Consider the following 19,187-nt stretch of genomic DNA (forward strand, 5'->3'; position numbering starts at 1 on the left):
AAGTCTAAGCTGATTGCTCATCACTCAAGCTGCTGTCATGCAGTCAAGTCAACCTTACATCTTAGTTACCATTATACACATGTAAAGTTAGCTGCCTCCTCTGGAGACAAATTCTGATGTTTACCCTTCGGAAGGTGTGGTGTTTGGAAGTAACACATGAAAAAGCCCACACTTGCCTAGATCTGGGGGAGGGGGGGGACCACAGGGTTGAATGCAAGAGCTGTTTTCCATCAGGATTCTTTCTTTTGCTTCCTCCTCATTCCAGAAACTCTTTAGAATCAGCATTTCAAGAAACTTAGAAAATGACCAATGAATTCAATAACAAATTCTCCAAAGGTTCAAACCATCCTGTCTACTGCACTAATTGTCAAGTACATCTGTTTTATAACTAGTTAGAGAAGAGGATAGAGATGGCTGGTTAGTGCTATACTTGATATGGCTGCTTCTCAAGCAGCTGCAAGGAAACTTAAGCATCACACTCTAAAAAAGTGTAAGTACAGAGCAGGTGAAGTTACACTGATTTGCATTCTCCAGAAGAGCACAAGTAGATTTTGCTCCTATCATTAAGCCTGATTCATCATAAAATTATTTTATTGATTTAATTACATTTCTATACCGTCCCCGTTTATGTCTCAGGATGGTTTACAATGAAAATTCATGGTACAGTACAAGGAAGCATTATGATTTTTAACATAAAATATTTCCAATGGCAGAACTTGTAACAGTAGAACATCACATTATAGTTAATATATTCCATAAGTCTAAATAAAAGCATTCTTCAGGGTGGATTTAGGATGCACATTTCAAATGTAACCATAAAGTTACTCTACCCCTAAAATAAAGAAAACCAAGCAGAGCATGATACCAAGACACTAAGCTAATGATGATTTCCTTTACCTTATAGGTCATCATACGATGCTGAGCAATTATAGCCAGTTTCTCCAGAAGACCTTGTAATCTCTCCTGTGTAGCATGGGAGATCAAGCTCAGAACATCCGAATTCACTTCCATAATATCATGCCTTTTACCTGTGGAGGCACAGAAAATCCATTACAGGTTTTAGTACTAGCTGATAATTGAAATAATTAGCACAGCAGGTATTCTGTTCCCCCTGGAAGTCATACCCATTATGAATAAAGGTTTGGAGATTGTGATTTTCCTGGTAAAGTCACAACTTCAAAGATCTTAGACATTGCATTAATAAAACCTAGCCTACAGCTTCAGAAAATAGACATTGTTTCACTTAGCCGCTAGAATAATTTTCCTTGCAAGGTCATTTATAGGAGAAAGTTAATAAGAATACAGAAATCAAGCCTTGTGGTCCAGAAAAGGGTAGAAACAGTAGCTGTAGAAATTAGTGCCATATTCTGTTAATTTCAGTAATTAAAAAGAAATTGCAAATTACATTTTACCCAATTGACACTGCACTTGTTAAATCCTGACATATTAATGAACAGAATTTTTTTTCCGTGCAACATACTCCAGGCATCTTAGCTCAGACCTTCATCACACCCAGCCCAACCAACAGCATATGGCATATGGCAGCTTGGCCCACAGTCTCAAGGCAGTGGCTTGGGGGGGAAAGCTAGCCCATCCCAATGTCACCTACAACTGCAGCTTGCCTGGAGGAGCTCAATTTTGCCCTTTCTTCAACAGCACTTCCCTCAGGCCCTCCAGTAAGACCAGAACCAACGAGGCCAACGTGGAGTGGAATGACTGAAGTGGAATGGGTGTTGGAGCCCAGGGACTTTGCTCTCCCATCTACATGCCCTTCCTCCACCCATCTGCTTGTGTGCTTTTTACTACCCAAAGGAATCTCAAAGCAACTTACAACCGTCTACCCTTCCTCCCCCCACAACTGATACCCAGTGAGGTGAGGCTGACAGAGCTCTGAGAGAACTGGGACTAGCCCAATGTCACCCAGCTGGCTGCATGTGAAGGATGAGTGAGGAATCAAATAATGTTCTCCAGATTAGAGGCTGCTTCTCTTACCAATATGGCTCTCTAGAGTTCTCTCCATCCGAGTTTCCAGCCATACATTCTGCACTACACTGCCAGGGAAGAGCATATGTGTGACTGGGAAGACAGTTAGTGGGCAGGCTTGCAAACGAGCTGGTGGGGAAAAGGGTATCAGAGGGCAGTGACAGGGGGACATATGAATGGTTGTGCACATTGAGGGGGTGGGAAGGAGGGTCCATGTATATTCGAGCCAAAGCCCCCAAAATCTAAAACAGACCCTGACTGCACTGAGGTAGATTTAAATCAAGCTGCTTGCACTTAAGTCTAAGCATTAGCTTGGCTTTGCCCTCAAGTTTCTAGCAAACTAATCAAGGCATCTTCTAGCTGACAACTAACCTTAATAGCAAATGCTTAGTTGGACAGAGTGGCTGCTCTGGCAGTTTTGGTCCTAAAAACTTCTGTTAAATGCTTACCAAAGATCTTTTCTTACCCCTGCACACTCCCTCTGAAGTGTGATGTCTGAAGAATGTCAAGTATACTGATGCTCAGATGGGTACTTTGTGTTATGCCTGTCAAGATCACAGCCTTCAAAAAGGGCATGAGCATGGCTCCCAACTGCTTTTGTAAACAGCAACAAGAAACAAGGTCACTGTGGGTTCTGGGAAAGTCTTCTTCACCAATAAATATGTTTAGGAAGCACTTTTTGCTAGTAGTATTTAATTTCACTCTGGTAGTTTACAAAAAACTTGCTCATGTTAAGATGTTGAGAACTGGTGACAAACAGAGCAAAAATGGGATCTCTTTACTGCAGGCCTTGGGCCACTGCCAGTGGCCACTGCCAGCATTTAGAACACAGAACTAGGATCCGAGAAACTCCATCTCAAGGTCCTGCTGGGCCATGGAAACTTGTGGGCGGGGGAGGGAAACCTTGGGGCAGTCACATACACTCTTGTCCCCACCTACCTCACAGGGTTGTTGAGAAAATAGAACAGAGAAGACAATATTGTAAGACACTCCCAATGGAGAAAAAGGCAGATACACATAAAAGAAAATAAAGAATGGAAGAAATTTTGTCTGGTCTCTGGTGGTCGTTATAAATTTTATTCCTAGTCAAAAAAATTCTCAAAGATGCTATCAGAGCATTACTCGCCTCATCTCTTTGGTAATGGTCTTGCATGTCTCTACAAATATGAAGTGCACATACTTTGCTACTGAAGCTCTAACTACTAAATGCCAAGTTTTGTTGAAAAGCCTAACCATACGGGGTCATTTTGTGGCAAGACACTTCTCTGTTCCCTGGACTAATGTCCTCTAATCTAGAGAACAGAACAGTCAACCGCATATAGAGAACCTGGCCATCCAAGTTTTAACATGGCACGACTTGACTTCTTTAGCATTAGGGGACTGAAAGATCTTTCACCAAACGGTTTGGGGCTGGATGTGTCCTGTTAGAAATGTCATTAACTTCCAGAAGCAGCTTACTCAGAGAAAGTTTGCTCCTTCTCCCAGGAACAAAGGTCAGAAGGTACACTTGACTGCCCAAATGGAGAAGATGCCCAAGAGGAAGGATGCTATGTAATATCTTCCTACAACCTACGAGAAGAAGTTCATCTGTTTGCTTTGGAGCAGAGCTCCAAGTCATGCTGTGAGTTTCTGCAAGACCCCTTTTTTCTTGGCCAGCCCAAGAGCTACCAGTGTGTCACCACTTCTAAGTAGGCCTTTAACATGTCAACCCTCCCTACACTTCCTGGTCTTGTCTTGTTAAGTCTTTGAGTCACTACAATGGAACTGAGAGGTGTCACTCCATTCTGGAACTGGAAAGAGTTGTTGACAGACTACACACAATTTCTGAGTTATCAAACAAGTACATTAACTTAAATTCAATTGCAGCAGTTTCGACCCTGCATACCTCTCCCAATATGTTCCCTGGAGGATGTTGCACTCTGCTTATACCAGCTTGCTTGTTATCCCTGGCCCCAAAGGTCGACCTCCACAAGAGTCAGGGCCTTTTCAGCTCTGCTCCAACCTGATGGAATGAGTTGCCAACAGAAATCCAGGCCCTGACGGAATTGTGAAAGTTCGTCAGGGCCTGCAAAATGGCACTCCTCCGTCAGACTCATGGTTGAAGCCATGGCTGTCCGGGAATTATATGGGGTTCCCTCCTCCTCAGCCCCCCCCCCACCATCCAGTTAGGGGAGGGGGGAGGGAGGATATGGGGTTTATCTACATTATTTATTGTAAACTGCACTGTGTCCACTTAAGGGAATCAACGATATAGAAATCAAACAAATAAAACAGCTGAAGTCAAATGCAGCACATCCAAGTGGTGCACCACTATGATGATATTTGGTAACAAAGTATGAGAATGGAGTCATGAAGCAACCTCAAAGGTTTCTCTGGGAGATATTCTGGGTTAGTTGCAATGTTGCTACACAATGTAGAAGAGAGGTTTTATTTTTTTTAAGATTTTATATTTACACCCTGTCGTTCCACATAGGCTCATGCACCCATGGCACAGAACCATTCCCTGTCAGTCACATGAAAACATACAGCTACCGAGTCAGAACAATGATACAAGTTCAAAGGTGTTTCTGGTCCAAACAGATCTCAGCCATGTCACAAATGAGACTGGTGTTCCCCCTGGGACCCCTATTTTTGCTCAATCTCCCCCTCACTGCCCCCAAATCTTCTGAACTGGCTGCCACATGCCTGAATAAAATATCCAGTTTGATGTCATAATAGAGGTTTGCTGGGTGACCTTCGGCCAGTTGCAGATTTCAGCCTAACATTCCTCTCAGGGTTGTTGCAAAGACAAAATGGATGTGACCTGCTTTGGGTCCCTAATGGGGAGAAAGGCAAGGTAACGCAAGTAAATAAATAAAATCTCAATAACAGTATTATCTCCACAGCCCAGCCGTGGATCACCAGGGTCTGAAATGAAGGTCTTCAACATGAGCTATTAAATCCTTGCAACTGGAACACTGGGGTTGAGCCTTGGGGCTTTCTACATTCAATGCTAAAATTCACACACTGTGCTACTATCCTTTCCTTAGTCCATAGAAAGTAGTACTACTTAGACCACACAAGAGGTCAAATAAATGCCAGCTAGAACTGAGAGACAAACGGTACTACTTAAGAAGCCAAAGAGGTCTCAGAGCCACCAGTTAAAACCATCACTAGTTTGCAAGAAATGACAAGACTGAACATCGACATTTTAGGAATCAGTGAACTAAAATGGACAGGAATGGGTGAATTTAATTCAGATGACCATCAGGTATACTACTGTGGACAAGAATCTCGCAGAAGAAATGGAGTAGCCTTCATAATCAATAAGAGAGTAGGAAAAGCAGTCTTGGGATACAATCCCCAAAATGACAGAATGATCTCAGTTCGAATCCAAGGCAAACCATTCAACATCACAGTGATCCAGGTCTATGCCCCAACCACTGCTGCTGAAGAGGATGAAGTTGATCAGTTCTATGAAGCCCTACAACACCTTCTAGAAGCAACGCCAAAAAATGATGTGCTTATCATCATGGGGGATTGGAATGCTAAAGTAGGAAGTCAAAAGATAACCGGGATAACAGGCAAGTTTGGCCTTGGAGTACAAAATGAAGCAGGGCACAGGGTGGTAGAATTTTGTCAAGAGAATACAATGGTCATAGCAAACACTCTTTTCCAACAACCCAAGAGACGACTCTACACATGGACATCACCAGACGGTCAACACAGAAATCAGATTGACTATGTGCTCTGCAGCCAAAGATGGAAAAGTTCTATACAGTCAATAAAAACAAGACCAGGAGCTGATTGTGGTTCAGATCATGAGCTTCTTGTTGCAAAATTTAGGCTTAAATTGAAGAAAGTAGGGAAAAGCACTAGGCCACTCAGGTATGAACTAAATCATATCCCCGACGAATACACAGTAGAGGTGACAAATAGATTTAAGGAATTAGATCTGATAGACAGAGTGCCTGAAGAACTATGGACGGAGGTTCGCAACATTGTACAAGAGGTAGCAACTAAAACCATCCCAAAGAAAAAGAAATGCAAGAAATCAAAATGGCTGTCTGAGGAAACTTTACAAATAGCTAAGGAGAGAAGGGAAGTGAAAGGCAAGGGAGAAAGAGAAAGATACACCCAATTGAATGCAGAATTTCAGAGAAAAGCTAGAAGAGATAAGAATGCCTTCTTAAATGAACAGTGCAAACAAATAGAAGAAAACAATAGAATGGGGAGGACCAGAGATCTTTTCAAGAAAATTGGAGATATGAAGAGAACGTTTCATGCAAAGTTGGGTATGATAAGGGACCAAAATGGTAGGGACCTCACAGAAGCAGAAGAGATTAAACAAAGGTGGCAAAATTATACAGAACAACTATACAAGAGCGAGCTTAACATCCCTGAAGACCACAGTGGGGTAGTTACTGACCTGGAGCCAGACATCCTGGAATGTGAAGTCAAATGGGCCTTAGGAAGTCTGAGCAACAATAAAGCTACTGGTGGTGACAGCATTCCAGTTGAACTATTCAAAATCTTAAAGGACGATGCAGTAAAAGTGCTACACTCAATATGCCAGCAAATTTGGAAAACTCAACAATGGCCACAGGATTGGAAAAGGTCAGTTTACATTCCAATCCCAAAGAAGGGCAATGCCAAAGAATGTTCAAACTACCGCACCATTGCACTAATTTCTCATGCTAGCAAAGTTATGCTCAAAATCCTACAAGCTAGGCTCCAGCAATATGTGGACCGAGAACTTCCAGAAGTACAGGCAGGATTTCGAAGAGGCAGAGGAACTAGAGATCAAATTGCCAACATACGCTGGATCATGGAGAAAGCTAGGGAGTACCAGAAGAATGTCTACTTCTGCTTCATTGACTATGCTAAAGCTTTTGATTGTGTGGAGCACAACAAATTGTGGCAAGTTCTTAAAGAGATGGGAATACCAGAGCATCTTATTTGTCTCTTGAGAAATGTATATGCAGGTCAAGAAGCAACAGTGAGAACTGAACATGGAATCACTGACTGGTTCAAAATTGAGAAAGGAGTTCGGCAAGGCTGTATACTGTCGCCTTGCCTATTTAACTTGTATGCAGAGCACATCATGAGAAATGCGGGATTAGATGAGTCACAAATTGGGATCAAGATTGCAGGGAGAAATATCAACAACCTCAGATATGCAGATGATACCACTCTAATGGCAGAAAGTGAAGAGGAACTAAAGAGCCTGTTGATGCGGGTGAAAGAGGAGAGTGCAAAAGTTGGCTTAAAACTCAACATCAAGAAAACAAAGATCATGGCATCCGGCCCTCTCAATTCCTGGCAAATAGATGGGGAAGAAATGGAGGTAGTGACAGATTTTATTTTCCTGGGCTCCAAGATCACTGCAGATGGGGACTGCAGCAAAGAAATTAAAAGACGCTTGCTCCTGGGGAGGAAAGCTATGGCAAATCTAGACAGCATCCTAAAAAGCAGAGACATCACCCTGCCAACAAAAGTGCGTTTAGTCAAGGCTATGGTCTTCCCAGTTGCAATGTATGGCTGCGAAAGTTGGACCATAAGGAAGGCCGAGCGTCAAAGAATTGAGGCTTTTGAACTCTGGTGCTGGAGAAGAGTCTTGCGAGTCCCTTGGACTGCAAGGCGAACAAACCGGTCAGTCCTAGAGGAGATCAACCCTGACTGCTCTTTAGAAGGCCAGATCCTGAAGATGAAACTCAAATACTTTGGCCACCTCATGAGAAGGAAGGACTCCCTGGAGAAGAGCCTAATGCTGGGAGCGATCGAGGGCAAAAGAAGAAGGGGACGACAGAGAATGAGGTGGCTGGATGGAGTCACTGAAGCAGTAGGTGCAAACTTAAATGGACTCCGGGGAATGGTAGAGGACAGGAAGGCCTGGAGGATCATTGTCCATGGGGTCGCGATGGGTCGGACACGACTTCGCACATAACAACAACAACAGGTTGCAATTATTTTCAGCATCAGGCTAATTTTGATATTAGGCTGCAAATGCCTTGGCCGAGGACAAAAGAATCTCCCTGGGACATCCAAAGTATAATACTTGTTCCTCATATAGGTATTCAGGCTTTGAGGCTATGACAAAATACAATTAGCCAAAAGGACAAGATTTAAATTCATTTGCAATAACAAAGCAACAGATTCATTATGTCTTTGGTGTAGCCGCACATTGGGCCATAAGTGTGTCTCCACTGAAGACATGATGAACAACAGTTGCAGGTAAGTGCAACTCTGTTTTGCTTGCCTCTTTATAGGTCATCTGTGCATTCACACTATTAGTCTTTGAGCACATCTTTAATTCAGAATCTCTATTATAGGTCTAACTTTTGGGTACAAGAATCCTCTCACCTCACAAGCTCAGCTGAGAAAGAGGAATCATAGCTTCATAAAGGTAAAGGTATCCCCTGTGCAAGCACCGAGTCATGTCTGACCCTTGGGGTGACGCCCTCCAGCGTTTTCATGGCAGACTCAATACGGGGTGGTTTGCCAGTGCCTTCCCCAGTCATTCCCATTTACCCCCCAGCAAGCTGGGTACTCATTTTACCGACCTCGGAAGGATGGAAGGCTGAGTCAACCTTGAGCCGGCTGCTGGGATTGAACTCCCAGCCTCATGGGCAAAGCTTTCAGACAGCTGCCTTAACACTCTGCGCCACAAGAGGCTCTGAGCTTCATACTCAGCAGCAAATTAGGAGTCCATGTTGCAGGGAAGGAGAGTGGTTGATGTGAATCATTGCCATGAGGGTGTAAGGTGGTATAAATGGAGCATGAAGGCGGGCAAGGCAGTGGTAAGTGCCATCAATGGGAGTTTGAAAGGAATGAACCAAGCTTTGAGAACAAAGGTAAAGGAGACATTGTGAGACAAAGTCACCCAGCAGGAAAATGAGATCCACTCCTGCACTGAGACAAGGATGTAAAAGTACTTCCACTTTTGGTTATAAGACCATCTCGTGCAGAAGTATCTGCCTCAGGGCATATGAATGTAATATTCTTCTCGTGAATTCCAGGCTACCAGGTTCAGAATACGACTGAATGCAGAATCCTACTGCTGTTCTGAGTTAGCTGGTGAAGAAGCTGGCCCTTCGGAGGAAGTACCTTGGTGAACCCACAACCATCTCAGCACCTGGGGGGGGGGCGGTAAGAATGAGGGTATACAGAGGAGCCTGGTATTAGGGGCTCTAGTGTCGTCGGCATCATTGTTTCCAAATGGGTTTCCTGAATAGTCAGTGCTTTCAGGGACTGAAATATTTCACTTCCAAAGGACAACTCAGAGCTTGGAAACGGTGCCTCCTTACTAAATATCAGGCAACAGATTCAGGTCTCTGTGCACTCTGAGTTATAGGAGTTATAACGCCCTTCAGTTGACGGCAACTTTACTCTGCACTGTTCTAAAGCTTGCCCTGTGCAGAAAAGATGGATGAAACCTCATTTGCAGAAGTTCCTGAACAATGTAAGTACTCACATGATGCCTTGATAGCATCTCGGCATAGAGCAGGAGTCACTTGGGGGTGGGGTGGGTAGCTGTGAATTTCCTGCATTGTGCAGGGAGTTGAACTAGATGACCTTTCAGGCCCCTTACAGGTTCTGTATTTTTTAAAGGAACTGAGTGGGATCTACAATACTTCTCAGTACATGTTGCCAGCCCTAGAAATTTCCATGCTGAAGCTTCAAGCAGGTGCAAAACTCAGTGCTATACACAGAGACCCCAAAGAAGTAGGCCACCAGAGTACAGGATCCCACTCTCATCACTCGTGCTCCAAAAGTATGACATGATGTGTTATTATGCAAACTCCATGGCCTTTCTTCAAGCAGGTTCTTTTACTCGATCCAGAGTGATATTAATGCACTGCAGAAATGGATTCATCATATTTTAGGCATGATGTAACCTGCCTATAGGTGGGAGCACCTCCCAACTTGTCTGTCTCTCACCTGTTTCTAAGATTTTCATTTTCAGCACATCCGCAGAAAGAAGCTGTTCCTCTGGGCAAGACCGGATAAGTGTGCCAACTGCATCAGAATTTGTTCCTAATATACATGCGCTCTCCTCACTCAAGTTGACCCCAGCCATAAAAGTCACATCATTGATATCATCTTCATCCCTACAAGCAAATAATTTCCATTATATTTGAGGTAGGGCCATAAGGCAAACAAGAACATCCCATTCAATACTGTCTGTTGGAATCCTCGCCTAGCATAAGGGAAGCATTGCAGTCAGCGTGGAAAAGAATCAAGATAAGTTGTTATTGTTAAAATGCATTTGCCTTGGCAGTAGCTAGAATTCAGAACATATTTAGGCAACTCTTGGATTGGGGTTCTTCAATTGATTCTGAGAACACGAAATAAGGAGTCTGGGAAGTAGACTCATGAAAGTTCTCATGTTTTACAGAAAGACAGGTCTACTACTGAGAGAAACAATGAATGCAGGTGAACACACAATGGCTCATGGATGTCTTTTCAATTGAAAAATTGTTTGGGGAAGGAGCTATTGAGGAAATGCCAGATAGGAGAGAGCCCCCCCCCCCCATTTTAAACACCCACTTGAAGCCCTGTGGAGGGAAAAGGCGATTATTTGAAACAGGGAAGTGGAAAGAAGCTTCTCCCTGCCTGCCTACTGCAGGGTTCCTCCCCCTTCAAAGTAGCTTTTCAGCTAAGCAACATTGTGGCTTATGAACTACAATGGCTTGCTTTGGGGCTGGAAGTCAAAACTAGAGAAAGATCTGTCTAGAATATAGACTCTTCTGTTTGGTATTGCCCTTTAGAGTCGTATGATGTCAGCTGGGGTCTATTTGCCTTGGATTAGCTTTTTAAAAAAAGTGAGCTACTTGCTTTTGGCAACATAGACCTATGATATTAGCCTGTTTTTTTTTTTTAAAGCAAGGTGAAACGGTACACTCCGGACAGGACTACATGACGTATACTATAATTTGCATAGAGATAGCGATGGTGGCTTCCACGCGGGAACTGGAGCTTCTGGTTTCCCTGTGGCTATTGCAGCAGCAACAGGGCTCCCATGAGGCAGGTATCTCTGCTGTTTCCCTGCCCCAGACTCCCAGGAGGCTGCTCCCTGTTCCCCTGGCCACCAAGGCTTTTGTGAGTAAAAAATAATCTGCACCAAGATATCGTTATAGTGCTACAGTGTTGTAACTGTAAGTATGGCAGGTTCTCAGTGTTCCCAGCTTTCATTTTTTAAAAGCCTAATTCCTTCTCTTGTGAAGATCTACTGGCTTCTTCATTGTACCTCCACAAGGGGAGACTTTTTTTAAACAAAGGCTGAGAGTTCAGAGAACCTGATGTAACTATTAATACGGGTATATCAGCACAATAGTATTCTAATGCAATTTTTAAAAAAATTTAAATGCTCCAGTGGCATGGGATGGGTATGGCAGGGAAAAGGTCAGCTGCATGGGCTGGACAAACTAAATTTTCCTATCCACACAGCAGCAATCCAGGCTTTACTGTGAACTTTCTAAGAACTTGAGAACAAAGCAAGTTTTGAGGGGGGAAATTGAAAAACACTGTAGAAACCACTGGAGGTGAATGAATGCACCAGGATGCTGTGCACTTCCCACTTTCCAAAATAATTGAACTTGGGTCAGATACCTGTACAGCAATGGCCCATGTTAGACAGCAGCAGTGAAAACTAAATGGACATTTCTATCATTTTAAAGAGCAGCAGATTTATTGTGGCACAATTTTCATCAGATGAAATGGGATGCAGTCCAGAAACACGTATGCCATGTTACATATAGTTCAGCCCTGATTCTCTCTCCAAGAACTCAGGTAAAACCGCTGCAAGGGACTTCAGAGTAAGAGGGAGAAACTAACATTCCCCTCCATAGCTATTTATGCCAATAAAGGTATTCTGATTTCTTCTTTCTCTGCTCATGTTGCTTTTCTTTCAGAAAGGGATGGGAAGGAAAGGGTGAAATCTCCCTCCCACAAACACTCACAGAAGTCCTGCAATCAATACAAAGCCACCCACAGTTGCTTTGATATATGATATAAAAAAGCCCTTTGGAGAAAGAATTATAGAATTACACACAACTTGCAATTCTGCTCTTGGATAAATTCCCATCTTTCTGGTCCACTGGATAACCCAATAGGTTCTGCACTAAATTCAATTTCCTGTTCAGTTCATTTCAACATTGAAGGAAGCCTTTACTGTTTTGAAGGGCTGGTGAGCCACTCTACTCTCTAATCTTACACGTGGAGAACGAATCCAAGGATATCACCATTTAGGATGAAAAAGACTAGAGCCATTAATGGTGGCTGTGGAAAGTCCTGTCAAGTCACAACTGATTTCTGGTGACTCCTTATGGTTTTCTGTGCAAATAAGTAAAGAGGTATTTTTCCATGGCCTGCCTAAGCATAGTTACCTTGGACTTCTTGGTGGTCTCCCAGCCAAATATTAGAGCCAATCCTATTTAGTTCCTAAGATCTCATGAGATGAGACTAGCTTGAGTCATCCAGGTCAGGGCAAGAATAATCTTGGGCAGTTACATTGCCACTTCAAGTTTTCTTGACTCATTTAACAATGGAGCCCTTTCATGGGCCTGTTAAATTGTTCACCATGTTGAATGCTATTTTCTCTGTTTATTGTTGTAATTACTGTTACCTTTCATTCATTATAATCAGTGAGTTTGATATATTTTTCTGTTACATTCTATATGAACCGTCCTGAGCCTTTCGGGAGTATGTATGTATGTATGTATGTATGTATGTATGTATGTATGTATGTATGTATGTATGTATGTATGTATGTATGTATGTATAAATAAATATCACCACTCTAACTGTTCTTTTGGAAATTTTAAGAACTATGCCTAGTTGAGAGGAGGAAGAACAATCCAATACACATTCACTCTCGATATATTTCAATTGTAGATTGTCCCATGGAAACCAGGCTCTCAAGGTGGCTGTTCTATGGGGGTACTTAAAGGTAAAGGTAGAAGTATCCTCTGTGCAAGCACCGAATCATGTCTGACCCTTGGGGTGACGCCCTCCAGCATTTTCATGGCAACTCAATACAGGGTGGCCTTGTCAGTGCCTCCAAATTTCATGAGTATCTGAAGGTTCAACAAGGTTGGGGATCTAGAAGTTATATGGCATTACAAGTCAAAATCCTAGACCACAATTAAGAAGGATGTAGACAAACTGGGGCACGTCCAGAGGAGGGAAAAAAAGAAAGTGAAGGAAGTCGTATGAGGAAAGGTTGAGGGAGCTTGGTCTGTTTAGCCTGGAGAGGAAACAACTAAGAGGTGTTATGACTGCCATCATCAAGTACTTGAAAGGATGTCAACATAGAGGATGGAGCAGAGTTGTTTTCCATTGCCTCAGAGGGTCAGACTAGAACCAATGCAAAAGAATTTTTGGTTAAACATCTGGAAGTTCCTGACAGAGCAGTTCCTCAGTAGAACGGGCTTCCTTGGGAGATGGTGAGTTCTCCTTCTTTGGAAGTTTAAGCAGAGCCTGCCTAGCCATCTGACAAAAATGCTTATTATTGTGTGTGGGTGGGCAGAAAGGATTGTGTCGGTGCTTGGTTCTTGTGGACCTTTGCATGCCTGGGGAAATGCCAATTGTGACTTTGGGGTTGGGATGTAAATTTCTTTCAGGCCAGACTGGCCAGGGATTCTGTTTTTTAGGAGGTGGGGCATCATCTGGGCATGGAATTGAAGTCACTGTGGGTGGACAGGTAGTTGTAAGTTTCCTGCATTCTGCAGGGGGTTGTATTTGAGGGCCCTGGATGTCCCTTCCAACTCTATGATTCTAAAAACACAACTTCAGGTTTAGGACACTGAATTTATGACTGGGTGTAGCTAACGTACATAATTTTGTTTGAGGCAGTTACTATCTAGTCTCCTTATCATGCATAAAACCAATAGTTATATTAAATTATATTATCCCAAATAAGGAATAAAATAAAATGACGAGGATCCTTCTAGGATAGCGGTCCCCAACCTTCTTGTGGTCGGGGACCGCCTCCGGGGGTGTGGGAGAGCCAGCAGCCCGGCTGCCGCAGCTGCACATAAACGCACATGCACAATTGCAATATTTCAATATGATTGCAATATTTCAATATGATCTTTGATTCTGTTAAACATCTTCATTACGCTGTGTACTAATTTATTGCTCTGCCTATATATGTGGACTGGTAATTCCCATTTAATTGTGTCTGAGAAAGTGTGCATGCACACCTAAACTTACACCTAAAAAAAAAACAACTTTGTAGATCTTAAAAGTGCCACTGATTCAAATTATGTATTGATGAACTCTAATATTCACAGCTGATCTGTCAAGTACAAGCATTACGGGTGTAAGTACTACAAGGCAAAAACGTTTGCCAGTGGACTTAGAATGATCTTGAATCCATTTGTTCAAATTTCACTGCACTTTTTAAAAAAAGGACAGGCTGAGGGATAACAAAATTATTACGAATTTTAGAAGCCAGTGTGGTTAAAGTGTTGGACTAGAATCTGGGAGACTCAAATTGCCACCTGGCCATAAAACCCTGTTGGGTGACCTTGGGCCAGTCGCACTTTCAGTCTAACCTACCTCCCAGGGTTGTCGTGAGAAAGTGAAGAAGTGGAGAATACTGGAAGCCACTTGGGTCCCCAATGAGTGTAAAAATGAAGGGAAGAAAAACAAATAGTGATGGTGGGTAAATCACCGGCTGGGGCACATTTTAGTAATAGATCTTCCCACAAATTAGCAGGCTGCCATTTTTGATCCCCCCCAAAATACATCTCTACCTCCTGTTTCCTGGGGATAGACTGGCTGGCCACATAACCTTTTCTGTTCCCCATTGCCAATACCTATGAAGGCAAGGTCTTCAATAATTTTGACCACATGCTAGGTTGGATTCTAGATTATGTTTTCCATGACAGAACCAATGTTTTGTCCCTCTTCCCTCCCCATGCAGTGCTTCAATTAAACAACATGCTATTACTTTACTTAATTCTTCCACTGCAGAACACCTCTACTTGTGCAGACAAGTATGAGTAAATTTACGCAAATATTCACATATGAAAGGTTACCATCTGATCAGCCATTATGCTGAAGAAACCACATGTCCTTTCTGGTTCCACAAAAGTTCAGAACACAGTTACATGTTTACATTGAACTAATTCTGAAAAGGACAAAGCAGAATCCACGAGAACTGAAGACGCAAGTCTCTAGCACCCTCTGCTGTCTCAGCATTGGCCACACATTTTTGTTTTAATTATTCTATTTTCCTAAAACTGAAGTCTAGTTTAAACATCCTGAACTGCAGCTTGTAAAGCCTAAACTGCTAATCACAAACCACATAGAATATAATTACATATAATCTAAAATAAGACAAGCAATGTTTACATTTTAAAGCTATGTACTCCTACACATTCACTGGCTAGCCTTACATCAAAACAGTCTGTGATCCCTGCCAAACTAAGCAAATTAAGAATGTGCGCTAAAGCGACAAGCCTCTTCAACAACTTTGCAGCAGCAATGCAGAACTGCACGACCCAGACTGGGAGCTAGGTGCAACATTTGTTGTTAAATTAATTTTCTATGGCTTGGATCCCATGGAAATTATCTGCTGAGAGATGGGATTTCTGTTACCAGAACTGGACTTCTTTGCTGTCTCCTCTTCCACAGCATCCCCAAATAATCCCACTGGTCCCCAACCTTTTTATCACCAGGGACCGGTCAACACTTGACAATTTTACTGAGGCCCAGGGGGCATAGTCTTGCCGAGGGATGTCGCCGCCTCCACCTGAGCCCCTGCTCCACTTGCTTTCCCGCTGGCGCCCCTGACTTCCCGCCACTTGCTGGGGGGCACTGCCAACAGCAGCTGCGCAGTGCCATGCCGAGGGGGAGCCCCAGCCATGGCGGCCGCTGGAGAGCACCAAAGGTGAGCTGGCAGCCGCTGGAGAGCACCAAAGGTGAGTCCCCAAGGCAGCAGCCAGGGAGGAGGACAATGAGGAGCCGCGGCCCAGTACCGACTGATCCACGGACCGGTACTGGTTCCCGGACCGGGGGTTGGGGACTGCTGACATAGCCAACCGTACCCTGATCTACAGATACTTAAATTTGCCAATCAGGGCCAGATGGAGAGCAGGAAGCTTCTCCTGCAAATTTCTGGAGGTAAGTTTGCAGAAGAACCTAAAAAAAACTTGGAAAAATGGAGGTGGGTAGAAATCCTCCAAACAGAGGTATTTCTGTTGTGCGTGATGGGGAGCCAATGAAAGCTGACAGTAGCAGCACTTCAGCTGGGCAGTTTGGCTGGGAGTGTGAGAAGAAGTTGCAATTAACAAGCCCCACAGATTTCAGTGTCACCATGCCTCAGAGTCATGGCCTGCCCCCTTTTGCTACTGCAGATTCCTTGTGAGTCCCTACTGGTGGTCCTTATTTCAGGAATTCAGAAGGAATCAAAATGTGGTCATTTGGTGGGGCTTTCTTCATCCGCGCAGAATTTTCATAACAATATAGCTAACTATACCTATGTATCCTATCCTGCCTCATTTGGTATAATCTCTGTTAACTTTTGATCAAACTTGGTCTTTTCCTTGAGCACTAATATACAGTACTAGGTTTGGACATAGATTAAAAGGAAAATATTCCAACTGTGGTATGTCTTGCAACACTGTCCATCTTAAATATGCTACTACTTCTTTCACACTACCTATGGAACTCTGAATTTAGTAATTTTGTTCATGTTATTTCATAGGGAATAGCAGCAAAGCATGATGCATATAAAATCTGCCATAAAGACCACAACAATGGCAATCAAAAGCAAGTTGTTTTTCATCTTTGTCCCTCTAAAAAGGCACCCAGAGTGAGATCAGAAGCAATCAGAAGCAGCAAAGGTTAAGAATCCCAGGAGACCTAGAGACAACTAGCCAAATAAAAACCTAAACTTCCCAAGCAAAAAACTGCAGTCAAGTTGCAGTATGCTAAATACCAGAAAAAGCTGTCTGGGCAAAAATCTTAGGCTCTTCCCTTCATTAGCTATAAAACATTACAACAAAGGAAGTGAAAGCACCCATCAGAAGTCTTAAATATTTATTTAGGTGTCACTTGCATCTCTGTTGCTGTCTGCTCCCTTTCGTTTAATTCAGGCTTCCCCACAGCCAAATAAACTTCCGACTTTGTTTATTTTTACCTGAAGGATGTTGTTCCATTCTCTTTTATTTTGTTTCTCTGAACAGGAGACGCTTGAAGCGACAGAATTTGGTTTCCTGGCAGGGTAATTTGTTTCACAATGGATCCTAAAAAAAGAAGAACAATCCACTGCAGAAAAGAAAATGCAAGATGACATTCAATGCATACTCGGAAAGAAAAAGCTGTGAGGATAGTCCAGTTTTTAAAAAGGAAGCAACATATTTGTGTCAAGGTCACAGCATCTATTCGGTCATTTGCATTACCTGCATGGGTTATTTTATTGGGACAACTGCATTCATTTCATTAACCCAAGTTAGCGGGTATGAGTAAGCACTGTGGCTAATAAGCACAGCTTTACAAGGAAGACAGTCAGAGTATTTGACTAGGAAACTCACTGATAATGCCCACCTTTCAGAAATCTGTTTCTCATAACCAAAACCACCAAGGCATTTTCAAATAATTGGGACAGGGTGGCTGCTCATGATAGTGGTATACCAGAAAACCTTCTCAAAATTACCAGAAAACCTTCTCATGGCTCAAAATTAGTTGTGAGAAGGTGCCAATTGTCCTTATCTACCAACTCTGCTACCATCAGAGAGAGACCACTTTGAGATGTGGGTGCAGTGAATGAGAATGAGCACAGATACAGAAATATTATTAGCCCACCACCTAGCTCAGGGGTAGTCAAACTGCGGCCCTCCAGATGTCCATGGACCACAATTCCCAGAAGCCCCTGCCAGCGAATGCTGGCAAGGGCTTCTGGGAATTGTAGTCCATGGACATCTGGAGGGCCGCAGTTTGACTACCCCTGACCTAGCTGATTAGTAGCCCACCACCTAGCTGATGTAGGAGTTCAAGGCACAGCCCTGAAATGGCTGCACTCCTTTCTCCAAAATCAAGGACAGAGGTTGGCACTAGAGGAGAGAATTTCCTAGCATCAGACCCTGATATGTGAGGTCCTGCAGGAAGCTACTATCTCCCCAATAATATTTAACATCTACATGTGCCCCCTTGCCCAGATGGTCTGGAGTTTCAGACTAGGTTGTCATCAGTACATGATGACACCCAGCTATTTCTGCTGATAGACGGCCATCCATCAACACCCCCAGATATCTTGGCCAGGTGTCTGGAGGCTGTGGTGGATTAGCTTAAGAGGAGGCAGCTGAAGTTAAATCCAGCTAAGACAGAGGTCCTGTGGCTGGACTGGAACGTGGAGGGTTATATGGTACAGCTCCCAACCCTTGACGGGGTCTATTTGATACCTGCAGCCACTGTCAGGAGTCTAGATGCGATCCTGAACACCTGTCTTATCTATGAAGCCCAGGTCACAGATGTTGTGCACCAGGTGCTTTTCCATTTATGCCAGGCATTGTAGCCTGCACCATACCTGATGTCTGACTTTGCCTTGTGATCCATGCAACAGTCACCTCCAAATTAGATTTCTGTAACTCTCTACACAGGGCTACCCCTTGAGGCTGCTGCAGAAACTCCAACTGATCCAGAATGCTGCCACTTGGCTCCTAATAAGAGCCCAACAGAGAGCATGTATCACAGTAGTGCTCTGCCAGCTGCACTGGCAACAGACTGAAAACCAGATCAAATCCTAAGATCTGACTCTGACATTCAAGGCCCTAAATGGTCTAGGACCCCTGTATCTTTAGGACCACATCTTCCCTTATACCTCCCAAAGAATGCCACATCAGGCTGCTCAAATTTGCTTAGGGTCCCTGACCACAGAGACCCATTATACACGGGCCAGAATGCCCACGCTGGCGGCAGCAGGGCATCAGGGAAAATCCCCAATTATGCACCCCCCTGCCGCCAGCGTGGGCATGGGCCGACCCAGGGCCATGGAAGGCCCATGTTATCAGAACACGGGAACTTCCATGGTCACAGGATACCGTGGGCACCAGCAGTGGCTGGGGCAGGCCGGCACTGTGCATAATCACCAGCACCGGGCCTTTCGGCCCCGCCCTATGGAGCCGTGGAACTGGCAGGGCCATCCCCCTGACCCCGCCATAGCATTCGGTGGGGGCCTGGTCCCTCCCCACTCCCACCCTGGTTGCTGCCACTGA

The 19,187-nt window shown here is 43.8% G+C and overlaps 1 protein-coding gene across 1 annotated transcript in view; it reads right to left on the minus strand.

The window, feature by feature from the left end:
• Positions 1–19,187, minus strand: part of TAF4B (TATA-box binding protein associated factor 4b) — a 113,707-nt gene that overhangs the window by 69,655 nt on the left and 24,865 nt on the right. The window contains exons 9-11 of the mRNA XM_077352555.1: positions 17,114–17,219; positions 9,904–10,073; positions 898–1,028 (exon numbers count right to left, since the gene is read on the minus strand). Coding sequence (XP_077208670.1) covers positions 898–1,028; positions 9,904–10,073; positions 17,114–17,219 — 407 coding nt within the window. The remainder of the gene's footprint in view (positions 1–897; positions 1,029–9,903; positions 10,074–17,113; positions 17,220–19,187) is intronic.

This window comes from Paroedura picta, chromosome 9, assembly GCF_049243985.1.
Source record: "Paroedura picta isolate Pp20150507F chromosome 9, Ppicta_v3.0, whole genome shotgun sequence".
In the NCBI taxonomy this organism is placed as follows: Eukaryota; Metazoa; Chordata; class Lepidosauria; order Squamata; family Gekkonidae; genus Paroedura; species Paroedura picta.